General features: G+C 40.0%; 2 protein-coding genes and 1 pseudogene across 7 annotated transcripts in view; all 3 read left to right on the forward strand.

Moving 5' to 3' along the window:
* Eda (ectodysplasin A) overlaps positions 1–27,009 on the forward strand; it is a 397,585-nt gene that overhangs the window by 322,677 nt on the left and 47,899 nt on the right. The window lies entirely within an intron of this gene.
* On the forward strand, positions 3,913–5,060 carry LOC110286505 (annotated as a pseudogene).
* Positions 11,880–13,034, forward strand: LOC110286504 (endosome-associated-trafficking regulator 1-like). Of its 2 annotated transcripts, XM_021152879.1 has the most exons (2): positions 11,880–11,961; positions 12,025–13,034. In XM_021152879.1, exons 1-2 carry the CDS (start codon positions 11,880–11,882, stop codon positions 13,032–13,034), a joined length of 1,092 nt encoding a protein of 363 aa, XP_021008538.1. The 2 variants fall into 2 exon arrangements, with proteins under 2 accessions (XP_021008538.1, XP_021008537.1); XM_021152878.1 differs by having other exon boundaries at positions 11,880–13,034.

Raw genomic sequence — 27,009 nt, forward strand, 5'->3', positions numbered from 1 at the left:
CTATTGGATGGATCACAGGGCCCCCAATGGAGGAGCTAGAGGAAGTACCCAAGGAGCTAAAGGGGTCTGCAACCCTATAGGTGGAACAACAATATGAGCTAACCAGTACCCCCGGGAGCTCGTATCTCTAGCTCCATATGTATCAGAAGATGGCCTAGTCAGCCATCATTGGAAAGGGAGGCCCATCGGTCTTGCAAACGTTATATTCCTCAGTACAGGGGAACACCAGGACCAAGAAGTGGGAGTGGGTGTGTAGGGGAGTTGGTGGGAGGGTATGGGGGACTTTTGGTATAGCATTGGAAATGTAAATGAAGAAAATACCTAATAAATAAAAAAAGAAAAAAAAAGAAAAAAAAGAAATATCTATTTGGTGTACTATGTGGGGTGGTGGGTTCCCCAACCTCCTATTTCCTGAAGTTGCTGTTTACATTCTTTCTGCTGGACCTCAGGGCTTCAATCCTTTTCCCTCACCCAATACCAGATCAGGTTCCCCTCTATCCCCACTGCCTGCCCACCACCTCCACTTTCCCTCCCACGTCCCTCCCTCCCTCCTCACTTGTAGTTGCTTTCTTCTCCCTCCCAAGTGGGACTGAGGCATCCTCACTTAGGCACTTCAGCTTGTTGACCTTTATGAGTTCTGTGGACTGTATCTTGAGTATTCTGTACGATTTTTTTGGCTAATATTCACTTATTGCTGTGTACATACCATGCAGTCCTTTGGGGTCTGAGTTACCTCACTCAGGATTATATTTTCTCGTTCCATCCATTTGCCTTCAAAACTCAGGATGCCCTTGTTCTTAACAGCTGAGTAGTACTCCATTGTGTAACTGAACCACATTTTCTGTATCCATTCTTCTGTCGTGGGACATCTAGGTTGTTTCCAGCTTCTGGCTATCACAAATAAGTCTGCTATAAACATGGTGGAACACGTGCCCTGTGACATGGTGGGCCATCTTTTAGGTATATTCCCAAGAGTGGTATAGCTAAGTCTTCAGGTAGATCTATTTCCAATTTTCTGAGGAACCTCCAGATTGATTTCCAGAGTGGTTGTACCAGTTTGCAATCCCACCAGCAATGGAGGAGTGTTCCTCTTTCTCCACATCCTCTCCAACATGTGTTGTCACCTGAGGTTTTGATCTTAGTCAATCTGTCTGGTATAAGGTGGAATCTCAGGGTCATTTTGAAATGCATTTCTCTGATCACTAAGGACTTTGAACATTTGGAGACACACACACACACACAGAGTGCACCAGAGACCTGGGAGGTGAGAGACTCCCAGGACTCCCAGGGAGGGACCTTTTATGAAATGCTCAACAGTAGGGAGAAGGAACTTATAGAGCCCACCTCCAGCAGGAAGACAAGACATCAAGTCAGGGATGAGGTTGCCATCCCACAGTCACACCTCTGACCCATAACTGTTTCTGTCTGAAAGAATTACAGGGATGGAAATGGAGAGGAGCCTGAGGAAAAGAAGGTCCAGTGACATGCCCAAAGTGGGATCCAGCTCAAGGGGAGGTGCCAAGGCCTGACACTATTAGTGAGGCTATGGAGCACTCACAAAAAGGGACCAAGCATGTCTGCCCTCAGAAAGACCCAACAAGCAGATGAAAGAGTCAGATGCATATATTTGCACCCAACTAATGGACAGAAGCAGCTGACCCCTGTTGTTGAATTAGGGAAGACTGAAAGAAGCTGAAGAGAAGGGTGATTCTGTAGGAGGACCAGCAGTCTCAATTAATCTGAACCCTGAGATCTTTCAAACACTGGACCACCAAATCGACAGCATAAACCATCTGATATGTGGCCCCTAACACATACAGTAGAGGACTTCCAGGTCTATGTTCATTCAAAGATGATGCACCTAACCCTCAAGAGACTGGAGGCCCCAGGGAGTTTAAAGGTCAGGTGGGGTTGGGGGTGGGGGCATACACATGGATATGGGGTATGGTGGGGAAGGAGGTGTGGGATGTGAAGCAGTTAGAGGGTGGATGGGGAGGAGCGGGAAAAGGAATAGAGAGTGTAAAAAATGAATTACAAATAAAATTAGATTTTAAAATAAGAAAGTGGGGAAGAGCCTTGGCTCATGGGCACAGGGGAAATTTTTCCTGAACAGCACATGAATAGCTTATGCTCTAAGATCAAGAGTTGACAAATGGGACCTCATAAAATTGCAAAGCTTCTGTAAGGCAAAGGACACTGTCAATAGGCCAAAACAGCAACCAACAGATTGGGAAAAGATCTTTACCAACCCTATGTCCATCGAATAGAGGGCTAATATCCAATATATATAAAGAACTCAAGAAGTTAAACTCCAGAGAACCAAATAACCCTATTAAAAATGGGGTACAGAGGTAAGCAAGGAATTCTCAACTGAGGAATGCCGAATGGCTGAGAAACACCTAAAGAAATGTTCAACATCCTTAGTCATCAGGGAAATGCAAATCAAAACAACCCTGAGATCCACCTCACACCAGTCAGAATGGCTAAGATCAAAAATTCGGGTGACAGCAGATGTTGGTGAGGATGTGGAGAAAGAGGAACACTCCTCCAGTGCTGGTGGGATTGCAAGCTGGTACAGCCACTCTGGAAATCAGTTTGGTAGTTCATCAGAAAATTGGATATAATACTACCAGAGGATCCAGCAATACCACTCCTGGACATATACCCAGAAGATGCTCCAACTTGTAATAAGGCCACATGCTCCACTATGTTCATAGCAGCCTTATTTATAATAGCCAGAAGCTGGAAAGAACCCAGTTCTTTTCTCATACTACAATAATGTTGTTAACAAATGGCATAACCAAAGGACAATATTCATAATATTCCTTTTTCACATTTAAACATAAATGAAGAAATATATATTACAGTGTATACTATTATGCCATATTTACTCTCTCCCTTAACTCCCTTGTTTGTATTGCTTCTCTGAGGTATAGGATGGGACAACTGACCTTTTATTGGCATAATAAACATCTTGAATAACATTCCCATACTTCTGGGGGTTTTAGTACATTTTTCTAGTCATTGCTCATAATTAGACTTACTTTTTATTCCTGTTCCATAAAACTTATCAGAATGCCATTATAGAAATAATATTACATGTGTTTCAATTTTAAAGTAAATCATTAACCTTTAACACATTTTTAGTAAGAAAGTACAACACATTTTAATACTGTAGTTGTAAGTCATTGGAGCAGTAAACTGGACTTTGGTTTCTCGTTTGAGAATTAGCATTCACATTGCAGGTTTGCAACCCACTTCCCATGAAATCTTAAACATGTTTATTAATCTCTTGGCTTCACTTGCCATAAAATGCCAATAATGCTGATACTTCGCTGGCTAACTGTGGAAATGAAATAAAATGGTTTTTGAAGACTGATTTTCAAAAAACCTGTAAAAATCTCAGTTCGGATTCCCCATATGCACCTGCCAGGTCTCTCCTTGGCTTCAGCCTTGAACTGCTTTTATTTCCTTCTGATCCTATACGAACTCTTCAGAATCATTTCCTTAGAGCTGATCCACCTATTAGGCCCTAATTCACACTGTTTTTTCCATTAAAACTTGCTATGTGAAGCCCTAGTTCTTAAGGTATTTATTATGGCCTCTATACTCTTCCACTTTAATGCACTCTGAAATAGAAAAAAAATAGAATTTTCTATCTTTTTATGCTCCAAAGTCAAACTCTTTTTTTCTCCTCCCAGTACCTCCACATATAATCAAGTAGAGAAAGATGGCTTAGGAGACCACCAAGAACAAAGAGTTTTAAGGAGATGAAAACTGTCGCTGGGCCACCCCTGGATAGCGCAGATGGGCATGTGGGACTGGGCTGACCTGAAAGACCTGAGGGTCTGACTAGCCTGCACTATGCTGGTACGAGGCTAACCCACTGATTCTGCAGAGCTGAGAACTGCTATGGAGAGCAGGTGCTATGGCTGTGCTGTCCAGTTCACCCTCTTCAAGAGTGTGGCTGTAAGAATTGTGGCCGAGCCTTCTGTAATGACTCTCTTAGCTTCAGTGTTCTGATACCCCAGGCTGGCAACACACAACAGAAAGTCTGCAAGCAGTGCCACACAGTCCTGACCAGAAGGTCTGACACTGCCTCCAAGTGATCGCCACCTCAGAACTATAAGAAGCGTGTGGCAGCCTTGGAAGCCAAGAAGAAGCCCAGCACTTCCTAGAGCCAAGGCCTGACTCACAAAGACAAAGACATTGCTGAGTGCCTAGCAGGGATTTGGCAGGAAAACAAGCCCAAGTCAGTACCCTCACAAGCAGAGATAGAGGCACAGCTAGCCACACTGAAGGATGAAGTCCAGGGCCCCATTCCTTCCACACAGGAGATGGAGAATCAGCTTGCAGCATTGCAGGGCACAGTCCCACTTCTTCACACTTTGAGACTGGCACACCAGGCACCAGATATCAGGACCCAAGGCCAGCAGATGTAGTATCTGCTAACACAGTTGACAGCTGAGGTGGATATTGATGAAAGCTGGCAACCAAGAGCATCAGCCCCCCTCCCCCTCCAGAATGGCCTCAACAAGGGAGCTACAAGAAACCAGCACACAAATTCCCAGGGGCAGGCCACCCCGTCTCTGGAGGAAGAGGAGAACAAGCTGCTAGCTGAGGCAGCAGTTGAGCTACAGGAGGAGAAAAACCAGGCAGGAATAGATCCTGGCTCTTGACAAAAGATTGGTTATGTACAGCAGAGTGACCCTCCAGGATGATCAGCACCCAGTGATGAGGATGAAGAGACAGCCATCCAGAGAGTCATACAGCAGCTCACTGAAGAAGCTGCCCTGGATGAGACAAGTGGCTTTAACATTCCTGAGGAACCAGCTCCAGGATCCCAGGCCCAACCCTGCAAGGCAGAGACTGGGGGTCCCCAGGCTGAGGAAGAACTCCCCTGGTGCTGTATCTGCAATGAGGATGCTACTCTGCACTGTGCTGGCTGTGATGGAGACCTTTACTGTGCTCAGGGCTTCTGGAAGGGCCAAGATAACTTTGATCTTAAAGAACATCAGACTTCTCCCTACCACCCCTAACCACCTTGCCAAGAACACTGAGGATAACCTAATGATCTCCTAAGGTGGCAGTGACACAGAAACCAGCAGTCTGGGAAGAAACCTGAGGCTAAGTCTCAGTGCATCCAGGGGGATGCAAACCCTGCTCTACTGATGGCAAACGCACCCTTTTGTGAGCTACCCAGTCCCTGGAAGGAAGAAAGATAATAACGCTGAGAGGGGCCAAGTGAAAGGAGGAGTCAGGGTCCTCTTCTAAGAGGCTGGCCTCAAACAGAGACAGATGGAGAAGAGACCAGACTGAAGCCAGGAATAATACCTGAAATCTGCTTCCCAGGCACAACCCCCCCCTGGCCTATAGTGGAGCTAATAAAATGTGTTGAAAAAAAAAAAAAGGAGATGAAAACTAAATATAAAAGGTTGAGACAAGATTCCAGCTTTTCTTTTAAATGATCGGTTCCCAAGGGTTTATTGCATTTTTTAAAATAACTACTACATATAAGCCAGTGTGAATTAAGATCTTTAAATATAAAACATATCCCATGCTTAACCCCCCCCCCAAAGCAATGTAAACTATCTAATTAATATATCTACATTGATTCCATGGTTAAATGAATGTATTTTAAATATATGCAGCTCAGTAAAAAGAAAGTATGGAAACTTCAACTGTGTGTGTATTTATTGTATTTATGTATAGTGCATACATACATGTGTATTCAGGTTTACATGCCCAAGTAGGGACAAGAAGGGGACTTTGAATGTTTTGTTCTGTGACATTCCTCCACCTTATTCCTTTCAGACAAGATCTCCACTGAACCAGAGCTAGGCAAGCAGCTAGCAAATCCCCAGAAATCTTCTTGTCTCCAGCTTTCTCACATAGAGTGTTGGGGTTGCAAGCGCACTCAGCCACACACAGCTTTTTTATATGGGATCTGAACTTGGGTCATCAGTCACCTCAAATCTGATTTTTATTTACTAACAAAATTATTTAAGGTATTATATAAAATTACTGCTAGATACTGTGAAGAAAGCTTATGTAAAATATAATTGAATATTATATTTAGACTTCTGTCCATTCCCAACAACTTTATTATATATATATATATATATATATATATATATATATATATATATATGAAGATGTTCCACAATCTGAAGGAAAAGAGGATCCAAAATGTGAAGCCACTCTAGTCCCTACATATTTTGGATAAAGAATATCAAACCATTATAACAATTCTGTAACACTTCTCTTTGTATGTATACACTGATATTTTTGGCTAAAATCTATTTAGTTTATATTTGAGGACTTAGTAACTCTAATGTACTTTATTTGGGGCCTTCTGAAGCCTCGATTGAAACTTTTAATGACTACAATAGCAATATGTGCTTCTTCTAAAACAGAATTCAGCATTAGAAAAACGTGTATTATAACACAAGGAAACCATCAACTCAGTCTCAGCTCCTACACACTGTCAATATTAACACTTAAATGAGTTTTCTAGTTATATTCACTCTAAGGTCTTAGAATTTGAGTGTTAACATTTTTGTTCTTCCTTCTCACTTTATCTGATACTATACATGCAATGGAAAGCTGTAAGTCTATGTGTGGTCAATCATAGAGCTAAAGCAGTGGTTTGTACCACTAGAATAGAATACTCTATTGTTTGTTTGGATTTATTTTCCTGACCATATCTTCTCTCCCCTCAGCAAAAGACGTGCCATTTGACTTGTATTTATGCTAAAAGCTACAGTGAATCCAAATCAATGTTGCAAGATTTTCTTAATACCCTTTGGGGGGAAAAAATCAGAGACCTAGAGGCAAACTATAAAACTAAAAATCACTGTTTTAGTGTATTGATCTCCAGCAAAGTATCTGATCATTTCTCCCAGTGGGTATGAAACAGGCTTCTGAGGGGAGCATAATGATTTGGAAACATCACATGTATCCATTTCACCTTCAGTCATAGGCTTCTCTCTATTCTTAGGAATCTGCTTAACAGGGGTAGTTTATAAGGGAGAGAAAAGAATCTAAATGTGAGTTTGGGACTATGTGCTGCATCTTGACATTTTTCTTTCCAAAATTCCCAGAGCTCTATACAAAAACATTAACAGAAAAACAACTAAGTACCACAGACATTACAGAAGCTATTTTCTTTGTGCATGCTACTGACTGACAAATTCAAGGATTTTTGCATACTTTTTCTTTACTAGATACCAAATAGTTATATTTCCCTTTTCTTTCCAATTAAGCTAAGTCATCTATTCAACATCATATTCTCAGAAATTACAAAAATGGATGTTACAATTTTTTAAACCTATTTTTTTATATATGGGTATTTCGGACTGCATCTATGGCTATGTACTATGTTTGCACAGTGCTCATGGAAGCCAAGAAGGCATTGGATCCTGCCTTGAATCTCTGGAACTAGATCCAATTCAAGGCTCTTAACCACTGAGCCATCTCTCCAGCCATCTCTCCTAAAATGGGTTTTAATCATATGCTATATGATCCCAGTCCCAGCAATAGTTGAGACCTAAAAGAAAAATAAATCCAAAAAATTTTCTTATTGCTATTCTAATGAGTTTCTCTTTCCTTTCTCTTTAGAAAAAAATGGCACACTTAAAGTAGAAATTTGTAGCATGGCTTTTCTCTAACCTAACCCTATTTACTCAGCACTTCCAGTTTATTTTTGTTATGTGTGTGTGTGTGTGTGTGTGTGTGTGTGTGTGTGTGTAAAAGTACTATAATATACAGGCTAAGAAAGGACTCCTTAGAATTTCTATCCATAAACTGTTTTACAAATTCTTCCTGGAATCATGGTTATTCACTGTTATATGTGATCCCATATAAGAATGCTAGGCTTGTTCCGAAACAACAAAAAGATAAGTTGGAATTAGATACCAAAAGATCACTTTCAATAATTTTAGATATAATAGTACTTATGTATTTCTATGATTTCAGTTTATTTTTGCTATATAAAATTACTGGATTTATGAAGCACCATGTGATCATGTCTATTAAACAGAATGATTGTTACACAGAACAGTTAGGTAAAAATATATCTAGACTGCTTATCTAATTTAGCCATTAATTGGCCGTGATGCTTAGATCAACCCCACTTAATGTTGAAAGCACAGGAAGGAAATGACCTAACTCTAGTCTTAACAACCATAAGGATATTACCAAGATCAATACATCAGGAATATATTGGATTATAGAGTACTTGCTTAGCATATGGGGGACCCTTTGTTCAATCCCTATTCCTATAGAAAATGAGAAATGTATAAAGAGTTGCTAGAAAATGCTTTGTATATTAAACATTATGTACACATACGGCTCTTCAGATGTGATTACATTTTCAGCTCCAACATTCAAAAGAATATTCATTTCCTGTTCACTTCCCTTGTACTGTGAAGATATGACCACAAGGTCCTCTGTGCTTGTCAGTATAGTTAGAAATGCCAGCCATTGTACAAAAATATATTTTATTTGAGAAAAAGAATATTGTATCACATTATCTCTTATAAAAATTAGAATAGAACATTTTGTTAAAATGACTAGACAAATAGAAATGCTATATTATATGTGGTATGCACAAAACAAAATTTCTAGGTACCTGAATAATACTTTGCTTACTGAAATATAATGAGGATTATGATAGTCGTTTCCTTTTTTGTCTTTTTAAATTAATACATGTATTATGGGACCCATCATGGCATGATGTTTTGCTCTAGATGTGTATTATACAGAGATTCCATTGAGCTAATTAAACATATCCCAACAACTTAAGATTTTGATGGTGAAAATGTTAAATGTCCATTTTAACAACTTTAAAATATATATTACATTATTATCCATTATGGTTACTATATAATATAATAACCAAATGTATTTCCCTACTATAATAAAGACTTTTTTTAATTAGGTATTTTCTTCATTTACATTTCAAATGCTATCCCAAAAGTCCCCCAACTCCGCCCCCACCCACTCCCCTACCCACCCACTCCCACTTCTTGGCCCTGGCGTTCCCCTGTACTGTGGCATATAAAGTTTACAATACCAAGGGGCCTTTCTTCCCAATGATGGCTGACTAGGCCATCTTCTGTTACATATACAACTACAGATAAGAGCTCTGGGGGGTACTGGTTAGTGGATGCTCACAGTCAGCTATTGGATGGATCACAGGGCCCCCAGTGGAGGACTTAGAGAAAGTACCCAAGGAGCTAAAGGGGTCTGCAACCCTATAGTTGGAACAACAATATAATTAAGACTTTTTAAAACTAAGTTTCTGATTCATTTTTTGATTTGTGTGCATGTGTGTTTGTGTGTGTGTGTGTGTGTGTGTGTGTGTGTGTGTGCAAGCATGCGCACACATGTACAAACACCACTGTACAGGTGTGGATTTCAGAGGACTACTTGCAGGGAGTTGATTCTCTTCTCCTATCAGGCGGGTACTACAGATCAAACTCAGGTCCTCAAGCTTGGCAGAAAGTGCCTTTGCCTGAGTCATCTTACTAACCCTAAACTGAAGTCTATATCCTTTGTTCGCTCTCTTTCCTTTTTCATATCTCCCTCTTGGGTGGAGAAGGTACCCATCTACCTCTTGCAACCCCTTTTCCTCTATGTTTTTATGAATTCCACTGTTTATACTCAGATTGTACAGTGTTCACCTCTCTGTACCTCGTCTATGTCATGTCACTTAGCATAATGACCTAGGGAAAAAATATCTATATATAACTTTTGAAAAAAAACTTTGTTTTTAGATACATATATATATATATGTGTGTGTGTGTGTATATATGTATATATATATATATACACATATATATGTATATGTGTATATACATATATATATATACACATATATATGTATATGTGTGTGTGTGTTAACCCTCATTATATATGGGCACTACATGCATGCCTGGTGCTCACAGAAGTTAGAGGGCATCAGATCCCCCTAGCACTGGAGTAATGAATGGCTGTAAGCCAACAAGTGGGTGCTGGGAAAACAACCCAGGCCTTCTGCAGAAACAATATGTTTTCTTAATTGAGCCATCTCTCAAGCCCCCAGAATTTCTTTTCTAAAGTTGTATAGTTTGAGTTTATCTCTGTCTGTCTGTCTGTCTGTCTGTCTGTCTGTCTCTCTCTCTCTCTCTCTCTGTGGGGGGGTCACACAGGGAGTTGAGAGGTCAGGTGGGGTGGGAGCTGGGGGCATCCACATGGAGACAGGGTGGGGTGGGGAGGAAGTGTGGGATGTGGAGCAGTGGGAGGGTGGATGGTGCAGGAAATGGAATATGGAACATAAAAATAAATTTAAAATAACATAGCAATTCCTTTGAATATGTAACCAGAAGTAGAATTCTTAGGCCATACAGTAAATTCTATTTGTAGGGATTTTTGTTTAAGCTTCCATACTATTTCCCAAAATGTCCATACCAATTTATAATCTTACGAACAACATGTAAGGGTTCTTTTATTCTTATTTTCTCTTGTTTGCCAGCATTTATCATGTATTATTATGTTTATAAAAGCAACCCTGCAGTAGTTTGTGATTGCAGTTTTTATTTTCACTGTCTTCATAGAGACACTGAATATTGTTCATGTACTTGTCCACTTGTAGCTTTCTATTAAGGAATGTTTATTCAAATTCTGGTCTTACTTTGAATTGGGTTGTTTTGTTGTTGTTGAGTCCTTCTAGACTTTACCCTCTTCCTAGCTATGTAGTAGGTTGTCCCTGCTCTCTATTGTTTCCTTTGCTGAGAGAAGTTCTCTATGTCCTCACAAATACTTGTTCCCATCCTTTTTTTCTAGTCATCCTTGTGATGTGAAGTGTGTCTCACTGTAGCTTTGTTATTGTTTTTTGGGATGTATTGTGATGCTGAGGATGGAAGCAGTCTTGTTGGATGTAGGGAAGCACCCTACCAACTGGACACATCCATAGCCTCATTGTAGCTCTGATTGACATTCTGTAGTAACTATGCCAATTACCATTGGCCAATTGTATCTTTGGAGAAATATAAAGACAAGGCACAATTAATAATAAACTAATTACAAATAAATATACGTCAAAACCTCAACTCATTTTCAAATGAGTTTTTACTGTTTCTGTGGTGACATAAGAAAGTCTACGGTATGTTTCTCACTGTATAATTTGATGTTCAGTAGTAACTCAGATGGTTCTCTGATTTTGTGATGAATTTATAGCTCTGTTGCTTCTTGACAAATGTGAGCCTCACCTTGCCATCCTCCTTTCTATTTTGTTTGCCTCCCTGTGGAACTAGATAGTATGAACTTGAAACAAGAAGTCAATATTTCATCGCCATGACACTTCTATGAGGACCATTTCTTTCTGTCTTACACTTAACAAAGATGAAACAATATTGTAGTCATAGAGGTATATCTATGCCTTAACATTCAATCAACATATATATGGCCTCTTTAATAATTTTTTGAATTTCGAGTTTAGGAGTGTAACTCAGTGGTTGAAATGTTCATGAAGCCTTGGGATCCATCTCCAGTACTGCTAAACAATTGATGGAATTTTGCCTGTAGAGTCTATTCTATGATGTTAGCTGGTAGGCCCTAGCAACCTGTGCTTTTTCTGAACAGCTTAGTTACAGAATGCCTTAGCAAAAGGATCTGCTGATTGCTATAATATACCAAATCTCTGCCACAACAAAACTGTTACACATTTAAATCAAAAACCTTATCTCTCAACCATGAAATTATATCGCTTTTAAGTAATGTTAAAATTAATTTATTAAAAACAAGCCTACTTGACAACCCATTGCGTCGGATAAGGCAGGTGCTGGTGACTGCATTGTGTGCGAGCGACGAGGCCGCAGCCTGGTTAGGGCACAGAGATGTCCAGCTACACACGGCAGCGGCGGCGGGGTGTGCCCCCACTATCACAGACATGGAGCCGCGTGGTTCCTGACAACTTTGGCTATGGAAAGTGGAAATGTACTAAACAAGGTCCATCGGGAGCCCATGAGACACACTTTGGAGGTGACAAACTTGAAGACCTTGAAAAAGCCAATCCATTCTCCTTCAAAGAGTATTTGAAAACCAAGAACCTCAGCCTGTCAAACAAAGACATGACCACCAGCCGAATCTACCCGAAGGAAGCCTCAAGGCACCCACTGGGACTAAAGCACAGCTCCCCTGCCTCCAAGCCCATGGGATATGGCCTAGAATATCAGCAGCCACTCTTTGAAGACCCAACAAGAGCCAGGAACTTAGCGGAGGATGAAGAAGATGGATGGAATAGAACCTATCTGCCATCTGCTGTGGGGCAGATTCATTCCTCTAGAGCCACACAGAACTTGTCACACCGTGGCACCTACCTTTCCTTTTTCTCCAACGCATCAGAGCTGGCAGGTCCTGAGTCTTTGCCCCCGTGGACGCTGAGCGACCCTGACTCCAGGACCTCCCCAGCATCTCCAGCTGGGAGTCCTAATGCAGACTTTGCAGCTCATGAAGACTCCCTAGGGCACAGACACCTGCGGACGTTGCAGATAAGTTATGAAGCACTGAAAGATGAAAACTCTAAGCTCAGAAGAAAGCTAAATGAGGTTCAGAGCTTCTCTGAAGCTCAAACAGAAATGGTGAGGACACTCAAATGGAAGTTGGAGGCAAAGATGATCAAGGAGAAGAGTGACTTCCATGGCCCCAAGTCAGCAGTCCAACAAGTCAAACAGAACCTCGAACTGATGACCAAACGGGCTGTAAAAGCAGAAAATCATGTCTTGAGGCTGAAACAGGAAATAAATTTGCTTCAGGCACAGCTCTCAAACTTGAGGCAAGAAAATGAAGCCCTGCAATCAAGCCAGGATGCCAGCCTTACTGTAGTGAAGCAGAGCATGGATGTGGCCTTGCAGAAACTCCGTGTTGTCATGCACAGTGCACAGGCATCCATAAAGCAGCTGGTGTCTGGAGGAGAGACACTGAACCTTGTTGCTGAACTCCTTAAGTCTATTGACAAAATTACTGAAGTTAAAGCTGAGGCGGACTCTTAAGAAGTTCTACCTGCCACCGGGTCCCCGAAGGCACCACACATCTTCCAAATATGTTCCTATCTATGCGTCCTCACCAAAGTATTTCACAACCTAAGCATGTGACTGGTCATCTGCAGTACAGGACTCCTTTCCACCAGTTGCACCTAACAGTTTACATGAAGTCCCACTGTTCAATAGACTCACTGATTTACTGGAAGACATTTTTATAAGACCCAGCAACTTTTAGAAACCAATAAAGCTGAAACAACAGTTGTGCAAAAAGCTTCTTTCACTGTCCTCTCAAATTTAGCTCTAGGATGAGGTCAGGCTCAGCCTCAGTTTTGTCCTCCCACCAGGACCATAGGGCCAAGGTGACACACTGTGCACATTGCAAAGCTTCATACACCCTCGACTGTGTGCTGTCAGCTTTGGAAAGCCATTTGGGGCTGTCGGGTTTGATGCAGGTTAATGTGTCTGTGTGCCTTTTGCATAGTGCAGTTCAGACTGGAATCAAAGCACACACCCACTGGGGGTATCAGCACCAGCTCTTTGGGCTGGCTGGCTGGCTGGTTTTTGAAGGACAAGCAAGATATAAGCAGCACCCTGTGCTCTGCTGAGGGGTCAAGGTTTGGGGGACACTTTCCTATAGGTTTTTTTTTTTTTTACTTTCCTTTTCCCCTCCTGTTGAGATTGACCGCTTTCTTATCTAAATAAATCCTGAAGATCATTAAAAAAAAAAAAACACCATTTGACATACCTAACTCATATATTCTTTATTCACTTATCTAAGATGAGGATTATGAGTGACAATATGAATCTCTCTCCTGAAACCACTGACACCATATCTCTTGGCCAAAGAATGCCAGTAAGTAAAAGTCACCAGTGCACAACTGAGATAGAGCTTAGTGGCACAGTGCTTGCCTGGCATCCATGGATCCATGGGTTTTATTCTGAGCTCTGCAAATAAAAAACATAATCACTAGTGCAGAGAGAAGACACACACAGGGGGCGGGGAGAGTGCATTCTTGCCATTGTTTATGTGAGACTTAGAGCTCTGCTATTGCAAGCTCCAAAAGGACCCTACTCTCACCAACGTTAACTTCTACTCTACAGTAATTGTGAATGTCAAAACTTGCTTTAGACACAAGGAGCTAAAGTTTCCTGCCACTTATTTCTTTTATTAGAGAAAAACAAAGCGCTTTACAAACCTACAAAGAAGTATTGTGTAGAAAAGAAAGTTGGCTCAGACCAAAAATGATCAGTTTAACATTCAAAAAATTTCTAGTGCATGCCTTTCTAGTCTAGAAAAAAAAATCTCCATCTCTGAATTTCCTTAGAAATTCTTTTGCTATCATTTATCCCTTCAACTATTGCTACTGTCACAGATAACTTTAAAAGTTCCTGAAAATGCATTCTGAGGGTGTTTGGTTCTCTGCTGAATTATAAATAAATAAAAAGAATAAAAATGTTCTGCTCTAAATTAATCGGGCCTCTGCATCATAGCCCCTCTTTCTGAAGCTCAGGAATCTGTATGGAAGAGAGGGCTGAAAAGATTGTAAGAACTGGAAGCCATGGAAGACTATAAGAAAGTATTTTGTGGCCATGACAGGGCAGCTGCACACATGAACTCATGGCCACTATGATTGCCTGCACAAGATCAAGCAGCCAAATTCTAGCACATACGCTGGAGGGGAGCATGAAGTCCTGCCCTAGGTGAGGAGGTATTAGCAGTTGGTAGCTGCTAGGGAAGGACATGTTGGTTTTCTTCAGGAATGTGACCCTTGGCAGGTCATGATGCAGTGGATGACCTGCGTCCCTATGGATACACTGGCACTGAGAGAACTAATGAGTTTTCAAAAAGAAAGCAATCAAAGATGGTAAAGCAAGATGGTAGGAAAATGGGAAGCATTTTGGAGGGGAAGAAATTAGGGGTGGAATTGACAAAAATACATGTATGGACTTCTCAAACAGTAAAAGCAACTAAAAACAAATACAATAGTCCAGATATATCACAAAAGCAAGGCTGAATGTTGGAAAGAGGAAGCAGATTGCTTGTTTTGTTTTGTTTTGTTTTGTTTTGTTTTGTTTTGTTTTTTAGCAGTTCCATGTGAGGTTTATTGAGAAAGAAAAGGGCAAGGTGGTGGCAGAAAGAGGCAGGGTGGGGGCGAGAGATTTTGAACTTGAGAAACACTGTGATGTTAGGCTCCATGGGTTTCCTGTTGCAGCCAAGATAACTCAGTAGGTCTGTACAGGATCCTCCTATCCAACCACCAATAGGCACAGAAGAAAGACTGCTTAGAAAAGCCCATCTTTTATATCCAAAGGAAAGCAGATATGGGTAAGATTACAACAGGAACATTTTTTGCCAATACCTGTCCTACCTGGTCAAAAACCAATGAGAAAAAAAAATCTAATTTTCCCACTGCTCTGCAGTTTCTTTTTCTTTTTTCTTTTTAAGCTTAGTTAAAACGTGAAATTTTTATTTTTTTAATTTTTTTATTTACATTTCAAATGCTATCCCAAAAGTCCCCTATACACCCCCCTGCCCTGCTCCCCAACCTACCCACTCCTGCTTCCTAGCAATGGCATCTCCTGTACTGGGATAATCTTTGCAAGACCAAGGGCCTCTCCTCCCAATAGTGGCCGACTAGGCCATCTTCTGCTACATATGCAGCTAGAGACACGAGTTCTGGGGGTACTGGATAGTTCATATTGTTGTTCCTCCTATAGGGTTGCAGACCCCTTCAGCTCCTTGGGTACTTTCTCTAACTCCTCCATTGGGGGCCCTGTGTTCTATCCAATAGATGACTGTGAGCATCCACTTCTGTATTTGCCAGGCACTGGCATAGCCTCACTCGAGACAGCTATATCAGGGTCCTTTCAGCAAATTCTTGCTGGCATATGCAATCGTGTCTGGGTTTGGTGGCTGATTATGGGATGGATCCCCAGGTCAGGCAGTCTCTGGATGGTCCTTTCTTCCATCTCAGCTCTGAACTTTGTCTCTGTAACTCCTTCCACGGGTATTTTGTTCCCCATTCTGAAAAGGAGCAATGTATCTACACTTTGATCATCCTTTTTCTTGAGTTTCATGTGTTTGCAAATTGTATCTTATATCTTGGGTATTCTAAGTTTCTGGGCTAATATCCACTTATCAGTGAGTACATATCATGTGAGTTCTTTTGTAATTGGGTTACCTCACTCAGGATGATATCCTCCAGATCCATCCATTTCCCTAATAATTTCAGGAATTCATTGTTTTTAATTGCTGAGTGGTACTCCATTGTGTAAATGTACCACATTTTCTGTATCCATTCTTCTGTTGAGGGACTTCTGGGTTCTTTCCAGCTTCTGGCTATTATAAATAAGGCTGCTATGAACATAGTGGAGCATGTGTCCTTATTACAAGTTGGAACATCTTCTGGATATATGCCCAGGAGAGGTATTGCTGGATCTTACAGTAATACTATGTCCAATTTTCTGAGGAACCTCCAGACTGATTTCCAGAGTGGTTGTACCAGCTTGCAATCCCACCAGCAGTGGAGGAGTGTTCCTCTTTCTCCACATCCTCGCCAGCATATGCTGTCACCTAAATTTTTTATCTTAGCCCTTCTGACTGGTGTGAGGTGGGATCTCAGGGTTGTTTTGATTTGCATTTCCCTGATGATTAAGGATGCTGAACATTTTTTCAGGTGCTTCTCAGCCATTTGGTATTCCTCAGGTGAGAATTCTTTGTTTAGGTCTGTACCCCATTTTTTAATGGGGTCATTTGTTTTCTGCAGTCCATCTTCTTGAGTTCTTTATATATATTGGATATGAGTCCCCTATCAGATTTAGGATAGGTAAAGATCCTTTCCCACTCTGTTGGTGGCCTTATTGTCTTATCCAGAAATTAATCTTCTAGATGGCTCCCAGAAACGTGTTGCTAGCATGTGTGAGCAGATAGCTGGTCTTTTCCCACTACTGACCAAAACAGATGGCACTCCTATTCTGCTGCTGTACTGTCTTAAATTGGGCTAGTGGTGAGCTAAGTTGCCATTCCCACTGAGCAGCAAGGCAACACTATCTTCATTTCAGTGAGTGCTGATAGGGGCAGGTGCTGGGCCTTCACCCCTCCCCACTAGCAGGAAGGGTATAGTAAGTTCCCTGCTTTCCCCTCCACCTAGTGTCAGAAAAGCTCCATACTCACGGGCAGCAAAGAAACTAAGAGGCAGCATGAAGTAGGACTACCCAGCACTCCCAGCCCCAACCTCTGAGGTCAAAACTAAAAAGACCCACTGGGGAATCTGAGCCTCTAATTCAGTAAGGCTTAAGGTGGTACAGGTAGAACTACTTAGCATTCTTCATTCTGCATATCCTGGTTGTCACCAAAGCATAGCTGGAAGCTGAGCTTGTGCCCTGCCTTCAGAAGCTGCAGAAGCTTTGGGGGTTATTCTGCTATCACTTGCCTACTGTCAGCACAGTCAGGAGTGGCTGAACTCATGCTTAACCTATTTGGGACAACAAAGCATAATTTAGTTGCAGATGGCCACAAGAGTCTGAGCATACTGCATGTACAGACTACCTGAGTTTTAAAGATTTCAAGAAGATCCAGAGTTTCATGATACAGTAGCTTTTAAACTTTGACAGTTTAAAAGTAACGGTTTTAAAACTCACTCTCCAATCAGATTATATCTGACAGGGAGATATAATAATATCAATGACAAAATAACCCACTAACAATAAAAAAATCTCTTGAAACAGATACACAAAATCTCATCAAATAAATAGAAATTATAAAACTATGAAGGTTGGGAATTTAAAAACCTCAGTTGATAGACTGCATCAGCTAGAGACAACAGAAGATGGAATCAGTGATCTTAAAGACAGATCTGTAACTTTAATTCTTTCAAATCCTATTTTTAATGATGGTTCTTAAATGCTTTAACCTCCCTTCTAGCCCACCACCCACCAGAGGTAGTAGAAAGGAAAGGATACAGGGGGAGGGGGGCATGGATCTGTTTAGAAAGGTTCTTTGGAGAAACTCCCATCTGTGTTGTCTGGAAATCCGAAGTTCAGTTCACAGGTCAGCAGCAGCAGCTCAATCCACTCACATACACTTTACAGATACACCAGCAGTCCAGTTCTGTATAGTAAGGATAGCAAACACAAATCAGTAGTCATGGCACTACCTACCAGAGGCAGCCGGGCTTCACTCAGCCTTGGCTCAAGTCAGCAGGAGGAACACCAGGAGAAGTTCTTTCTCAGCCAAGCAAGAATCAGTGAAGACTGGAAACCCACAAGCATTGCACAGCTAACTCTATAAGCAAGCCTAACTCTAATTAAAGAATAAATAAATAAATAAATAAATAAAAGCCTAACTTAGCCCCCATGACTGTCCATTGAATTCTATTTATACGCCCTCCAAACATCACATGCCCTCCATGTGTCTTGCTTCAGCACCTGGTGTCTGTTTCAGCTGACATCACTCTGCCTATCAGCCCGAGCCTGCTGAAGTGGCACACCACCAGAAGTAGTTTTGTGACATGTTTCTCTCTATAGTATCCCTACAAATGCAGCTCAACTATGAAATGTAAAGTGGACCAATATATGTGTGTTGTTAGCAAAGAATCTTTCATCATGTGTCTTTTCACATGCTTGCTTTAGCAGTACATCTTCTCACCTGTGTCTGCTTCAGCCAAATGTTCCTTCTTGAGTCTGCCTTAACCTTTCACCTGTGTCCACTTTGGGAAAACACTTCTTTCATGTGTTTGCCCCAGTAGAACACCATCGAACACAACTGACTTTCCAAAGAACCCTTAAGTTTCCACTTCACAAATTAGCCAATAGGCTGATATACTTGAATGCTTAGTCACCATGGAGTGGCACTATTTGAAGTATTTGGAGGTGTGGCCTTGTTAGAGGAAGTATGTCCCCGGGGGTAAGCTCTGAGGCTTCAAAAGTGCATAACTAGCCCACATATAATCAGTGTCCAAAGGATAAGAGAAAGAGGTGTATAGTAAGAGAAAGAGGTGTATAGTAAGGACTTGTAAGTTAACGGATGTTTTGGAAAGGGAATTCTGGCACATACAATGTCAATAAACCTTCAAGACATTGTGCAAAGTGAATTGAGGCAGTGAAAATAGACAAATACCATACACTTCTATTTATATGACATTCTGAGAATAATCAAATTGATAAAGAGAGATCATGGTGGAGGGGATGACTCAGTGGCTAAGGGCAGTTGTCACCAAGCCTAAAGAGCAAAAATTAATGCCCAGGACCCATGTGGTGGAAGGAGAAAACTGACTCCCAGAAGGTATCCTCTGTCCTTCACGTTTGTGCTGTGGCACACACCCCCAACACACAAAAAGGTAAAGAAAAAGAAAACTTTTAAAGAGAAAGGAGAATGATGATTGTAAGGAGGTTGGGGGTAGAGGGTATTGCAAGATGAAAAGAGTTTAAAAATACCAATATAAATATACTAAACACTTCTGATCTATACCCATAAAATTGTTACAATGGTAAATGATATATATTTTATCACAATTAAATTGATTGTTTAAAAAATAAATTTTGGCTGAAAATTCCACAAACTTGGCAAAATAAACAGTTACAAATTTAAAGAGCTGAGTGATATCAAAGTATGATAAATCTAAATAACTCAAATCTAAGGTATGTCATAATTAAGCTCTTTGGTTTCGGGGGGTTAGTTTATTTATTAATTTATCTATATGTCTGTCTATTTATTAGACGATCTGGCAAGCTGTCTGTGAACTCCCTAGTTAGCCCAGACTGACACTAAACTTGCAAATCTCTTGGCACAGCTTCCTAAATGCTAGGATTATTATATTGTGCCACCATGTCCAGCTCTCATAATTAAACATCTGAAGGCTAAAGGTAATGAAAACTATTCAAATAATCCAGGGGAAAAGATGCATTAGTTATAGAGGAATACCAATTTAACAATAAACATATTCTTGTGTGGCATACAAGTATTGAAGCCAGAAGAAAATGTCATATTTCTCAAGTGTTAAAAGAAAACAGCTGTTAATTGCAGATTCTATATCCATAGAATCCCTTCAGACGTGAGGATAAAATAAATGAATTTCTATGCAAAGAAACTTCAGAGTATTTGTTTCTGGCAAATATATTCTTAAAGATTATCTAAAACAAGTTTTAGAAACAAGTGATAATAGAAGAGACCTCAGAACTTCAAAAAGAACAATCCTGAAAGAGTATATATAATCGAATATCCTAGTTCTCATAAATTCCATAAATTATTTTGATAGTTGAAACAAAAAATGTGCCACTATCTGATGAAATGTTGAATGTATAGAGGAAATACCTAATCATAATACCTAGAGTCCTAAGTCCATAAATACACAGAAAATTAAAACCATTATTCAAATAAATACTTGTGCATAATTATTCATAGCACTATTATACTATTTCCAAAGCAGAAACGACCTAAATATCTATCCACTAATAAATGAATGAATAAAATGTGGTATATGCATGCACTAGAACACTATTCTTCAGAATACCAATATGTGCTGTAATGTCCTTGAACCTTGAAAGCATTGTGCTTTATGAAAGACACCTGTAACATATGGTATGATTCCGTCTGTTTAAGAAATACTCAGGATAGACAAATTCATAGAGACAGAAAGTAGATTAGTGCTTCCTTTGGGGTGAGTATAGAGGTTGGAAGAAAATTAGGAGTTTGATAAAATATAGAATACAAGGTTTCTTCTCAGGATAATGAAAATCTATTATGGCAGTGTTTGACCGCACTAAAGTCATTAAATTTTACACGGGGCTTCTTTCCTCCTTTCTCTCTTTTTTCTTTCTTTTCTTTTTTGTTTTTGTTTGTTTGGATGGCACAGGAAATGTCAGAGGAGAACTCTAACAAATATTAGAATTAACTCAAACTTTGTCCAATCTCTTCTAGAAAATAGGGAAGGAATGAACATTGTATCATTTACTTTATGAGTTTAATGGCACCGTAATACCAAAATGAGATAAAACATGACAAAATGTAGAAAATATAAGGACCAAAGTCCTTATCAAATTTGATATAAAAATTATCAACAAGATATTAATACTACAATTACAAAACAGTTGTACTTCATGATAAAGTGGAATTTGCCCCAGGCTTTATGCAAGACTGGTTTGGTATTTGGAAGTAAGCAAATTTAGCCCCACATATTGAAAGGACCAGTGAAACAGCTCAGTGAGTAAGGGCGCTTGAGTTCAGTCCCTGGAACCTCCATAGGAAAAGGAGAAAATGGACTCTGCAAAGTTGTCCTGTGCCTTCACACATGAGCTGTCTCATAGACACACAGGTCTAGTCCAGAGAGACAGCACAGCAGTTAAAAGCACTTGCTGCTCTTCCAGAGGACCCAGGTTTTATTTCCAGCACCCACATTAGGCAGCGTACAATCATCTGTAACTCCAGCTCTGAGGGATCCAATACCTCTGGCCTTTGCAAGCAGCTGCACTCAGATATAGCTTTAAAAAAAAGTACAACTAGCATCATACTTTATGAAGAAAAAATAGTGACAGCTTCCTTCCTAAGACTGAAAGAAACAAAGCACTTGTAGTTTCTTATTGTTATTGACACAGTACTGGAAAATACTAGCTGCTTCACTAAAACAGGGTGTAGGAAAAGACTACTGGTTCAGTTCAGGTTTAGGTTGATGAGACCTTATAGGTGTCGCTTCTGACATTCCTAGGAGACAGATCTCATAGCAAACTCCCTGATTCTCTGGCTCTATGATCTGTCCACTCCCAACTTCCACGATGATTCCTGCACACTCAATGGTTATCCAATACTAAATGGCCAGCTCTAAAAACATACATGCAAGTAACATGATACGACTAAGCAGGTTGTATTTATGTATTTAGGAATATTTGTTTATTTATATATTATATATGTACATTATATATATGTATATATATATATATCACAAAGATTACTGAAAAGTGGGCCATGGATTTGAAAAAAAAAAGAAAACAGGGGACTATATGGGAGGTTTTGGAGGGAAGAAAGGGGGAAGTGATTATATTATAATCTCAAAAAATGAAGAAATTAATTTTTAAAGGTATAACTGGTGTTTTTTTTTTTAAGGAATGGGGATTTTTGTTGGGTGGTGGTAGCTCATGCCTCTAATCCTAGCATTTGGGAGGCAAAGGCAGACAGATCTTTGTGAATTTGATGCCAGCTTGGTCTACAGAGCAAATTCCAGGACAGCGAGGGCTCCACAGAGAAACCCTGTCTCAAAACAAAACAAAACGAAATGAAACAAAACAAAACAAATAGAGATTTTTGTCTGGCTAAAGCTTGAGCAGGTTCTTTGTATACTATCACCACTGCCGTGAGTTCTTACCTGCTTCTCCGCTGTCTTGAAACCAGTTTCCTATAGGCCTCACTACCTCTGGCTTCTACAGTCTTTCTGACACCTCTTCTGAAGTGATCCCTGACTCATTGGAGGAAAGAGTGTTCTACAGATGTCCCACTGAGGGCTGATCAGTCCATGGTCTCTTATTTTCTGCATCTTGATCAGTTGCAGGTCTCTGTGTTAATTACCATCTACCCTGAAAAGAAGTTTCTCTGAGGAGGGTTTCAGAGATCAACTGATCTGTAGTTAAGATGTTTAACCATTAATAGTCAGCTTAATTAATACTGTTGTCTATCTTGAAAAGTAATGGTAGTATGTACCCTATCTTAGGTTCTTGGCCCCAATATTTATGCCAGGTATGAATTTCAACTTGCAGATCAGACCTCAAATGAAGTTAGAGAGTGGTTGTTTAGTCCCATGCTATTATTGCCATTACTGCACCAGTCAGACATGTCTTAGAGGTAAGCCTTTAAGTGCTACTCCTACTAAGGAACTATTGAGTTTGGTAGCTGTTGTAAGATGATTAAGGATGTGGCCCCTGGTAACATCAACCATGCTCCAGTAGAAGAAGCACACATCACAAAACAACTTTTATTTAATGAGATTTTTATGAAGTGAAGCAATGTAGAACAAGGTCTCACTGTGTAGTTGTAGCTTTCCTGGAAACTTGCTGTGTAGACCAGGCTGGCCTGTAACTCATAAAGATCTACCAGCCTCTACCTCCCAAGTGCTGGGACTTAAGGTGTATGCCACATGCTTGTTGGTGTTTTTTTTAATAATAATAAAAGAAGGCCACAAAGTTAGTTGTATAGGGAAAGAGGGGTTGATCTAGGAGAGTTGGGGAGAGGCATGACTATGACTAAAATACATTTTATGAAATCCTCAATGAACTAATATAAAAATGAGAAAAAGGAATAGAGTTGATATGCTTCTCACTAGAAAAGAAAGTAAAACTGCTATTTGTAGATTATGTGATTGTCTATATAGGAAACTTCAAGAAATCTATTTTTTTATTTTTTATTTTGTTATTAGATATTTTCTTCATTTACATTTCAAATGCTACCCCCAAAGTCCCCTATACCCTCCCCCCGCCCTGCTCCCCAACCCACCCACTCCTGCTTCCTGGCCCTGGTGTTTGCCTGTACTGGGGCATATGATCTTCACAATACCAAGGGCCTCTCCTCCCATTGATGGCTGACTAGGCCATCCTCTGCAACATATGCAGCTAGAGACACAGCTCTGGGGGGTACTGGTTAGTTCATATTGTTGTTCCATCTATAGGGTTGTAGACCCCTTCAGCTCCTTGGGTACTTTCTCTAGCTCCTCCATTGGGGGCCCTGTGTTCCAACTTATAGATGACTGTGAGCATCCACTTCTGTATTTGCCAGGCACTGGCATAGCCTCACAAGAGAGAACTATGTCAGGAAGAAATCTATTTTTTAAGAAAACCTAAGAATTAATATTATCTCAGCAAATTTGCAGAATACAAAATAAAAACACAAAATCACTTCGACTTCTACATGCATTTGTCATTTATAAAGTTTCTTACTTAAAAAAAAAAAAAAAACGTGGTTAAGTCATAGGTCTTTGTTTGCCTTGAGTTTCGATTTTTGAGACATGGGTTTGCTTTGCAGCCCAATCTGGCTTCACACTCACTAAGTAGTAAAAATGATCTTGAACTTATAGTCGTCCTGCCTCAACCTCTCATGTGCTGCTGCTGCAATCTAGCACTGACGTGTGGCATGGAGGTTAGTATCTCTATATTAGAGGCTGCAATCCACCAAATGTTACATTTTGTCATTTTGGATTTTTATTTTTTATCTCCATTTTGCTGTTCCATGTGTTACAGTACCATTTCAGTGCTGCATCATGGGTATATTTCTCTGTCTAGTTTTGTGGTGGTGGTGTGTAGATAGATAGATAGATAGATAGATGGATAGATAGATAGATAGAATGTATTACATAATGCCTATGAATTTATTATATAATACATGTGAATCATGCCTTTGTTAAAGTCATCATTTTCCTTCCTTATGCAAAGATAGAAATCTTACCACTCTTAAGTCCCTTCATTTATACAGTATATTCTAATTACCTTAATATCCTTAGCATATGTCAGGAGCTACATGACACAATATTGCAGCTTTGATTTATTTATTTAGTTCTTTGCTATACTTCAGAAAACAAGAGGAATAGCATGTATTGGACTTTATCTATAATCTTCTTCCTTTTTCTGTAGGTTCCTATGTGGTTATGCAAGATTCCTTCTTTCTCACTTATTTTCTTTTTTAGACCATTCTTCAGGGTAGGTCAACTGGTAACACACTCTCTTTGTTTCCCTCTGTCTGATGAGTTTTTGGTATATCTTTAATTCCCGCTTTGACTAGGCAGAGCTAAGACTGGAGTTTAACAGGTCTTTTGACAGTTGAAAAAGTATGCAGTGCTTCCCCGTGGCCTTCCTAGTTTCTGATGTTGTATACAATTAGCATCTAGGTTGCTTTTTTACTACACATAAGACTTCATTCTTCTCTGTACATTCAAGGTTTTAAACTTATGGTTACTTTCCAGAAATTTAGAGATTATATGTCTGCTCTTGACTCCATCAACTAAGTTTTTTCTGTTTTTTTTTTCTTTTTTTTTCATTCATATTTTTTATTAGATATTTTCTTCATTTACATTTCAAATGCTATCCCCAAAGCCCCCTATACCCTCACCCTGTCCTGCTCTCCAACCCATCCACTCCTGCTTCCTGGCCCTGGCATTCCCCTGTACTGGGGCATATGATCTTCACAATACCAAGGGCCTCTCCTGCCATTGGTGGCTGACTAGGCCATCCTCTGCTATGTGTGCAACTAGAGATACAGCTCTGCGGGGTGGGGGGGGTGGGGTACTGGTTAGTTCATATTGTTGTTTCTCCTATAGGGTTGCAGACCTCTTTAGCTCCTTGGGTACTTTCTATAGCTCCTTCATTAGAAGCCCTGTGTTCCATCCAATAGATGATTGTGAGCATCCACTTAAACTCTTTTTTTTTTCCATTTTCATTTCTGTTATTTCAATTTGGTTCTTATTTGTAGCTCCAATTTCTTTACTAAGACGATTTATTTGTGAGATGACTCTTTCAGTTGTATCAACTGTGTTCATAATTATTCACTGAAGCATTCCTTTGATGGCTACTTTACAAATATGTGTCATATGGTCCTATAATATCTGTCGTCTCACGAGTGCCTTCTGGTTTTAATTTTTTTTTTTTTTAGCTTAAGATAGACTTTGTTTGTAGTATAATGTGTGGGTTAATTGAAACTTCAATGGTTCATATTTTATTCAATGTTCTAGATTTTGTTTAAAATCTTTTGCCTTAATTGTCTTTACAAGACACCATTCCAGTAGGAGAAGAGAAGTTTTATACCTCATTATTCCCAAGTATAGGTAGAACCACAGGTCCTATTCTTGGTCCTCTTTGACACTTAAGGGAGAAGGGGCTTTTTATTACTCATTGGTAAAAATGGAAGTTCTAGCTACCAGTAACTTGACTGGAGTCTACTTTACCTGCTGAACATGGATATGTATGATTGTCACGTTATTACTTACAGCCCATTTCTTTGTTTTGTAATTTTTAATTTCTTTCGAGGGAATTTATAATTGATCAGTAGAGGAGTGATTTTATGATAGTGCTTTGAAGCTTAGATAGTCCCACCAATCTGATTTATGACAGTATTACATCAAGTGATTTTTCTCATTTGTGTTGTTATGTGCCTGGTCTTTACTATAGATGGGTGATATTAATATATCCTATACAGTGTGCCTATAGATGGTCCCTGACTTACAATACTCTGTCTTATTTTTTTTCTAGCTTACAGGGATTCAAAAGATATATACTCAATAAAACTATATTTCAGATTTTAGATGTTGGTCTTGCCCTAAGCTAGCAATACGTGGTATTCTCTTGACAGTTTTCAGGAACAGAGAAACAAGGCTCTCAGTTAGTTATGGAATCACAGTAGGAAGCAACCAGTGTTCTACATTCTCAGTGTGGGTATGCTGGATAGCTTTTCTCCTCATGATATTTTCAATTTGCAGTGAGTTTGTCATTAAAACGCCACTGGAAGTCAAACAGGACCTGTGCTGTACTAGGAGACTCTTAACAAAAATTATTTTTTCCCCTGAAACATTTTTGGGTGTAGCATATCAATACTGGTCTATTTTTTTAGAACAATTTAGTAGAGATGGAGAATATTCCATCTTTGCTGGTGCTATCTTTTGCTGCTAGGGAATGAGTCAATAGACAAAGACTTTGTTTGAGTCTTTCTACTAGGTTAAGGTTCAGGAGTCACTGAAAGTGATTTCCCTTCTGGGGCTCATTAAATGATCAGGAGACATCAGGCCTTGGTTGCTTTGAACATTGAAATTTGGCAGATACCTTGCCTATATTATCTGATTCTGTTTAGTGGTGGGTCAGGGCCCATTAGGTCTGGGCAGACGGTTATAAAGCACATGGACATATGGCACTCTCCAATGCAAGACTACCTGGTTCTGACTGGCACAGAGCAAGGGCCGGCTTGCTTGAGTTCCACTAGTTCCACTTTGTTATGAACAGATGATGACTTTGCCACTGGGTA

The sequence above is a fragment of the Mus caroli genome, chromosome X (assembly GCF_900094665.2).
Source record: "Mus caroli chromosome X, CAROLI_EIJ_v1.1, whole genome shotgun sequence".
Lineage (NCBI taxonomy): Eukaryota > Metazoa > Chordata > Mammalia > Rodentia > Muridae > Mus > Mus caroli.

Coding starts and splice junctions, on each gene's coding strand:
- LOC110286504 (XM_021152878.1), top strand. CDS start 11,880: ATGTCCAGCTACACACGGCAGCGGCGGCGGGGTGTGCCCCCACTATCA.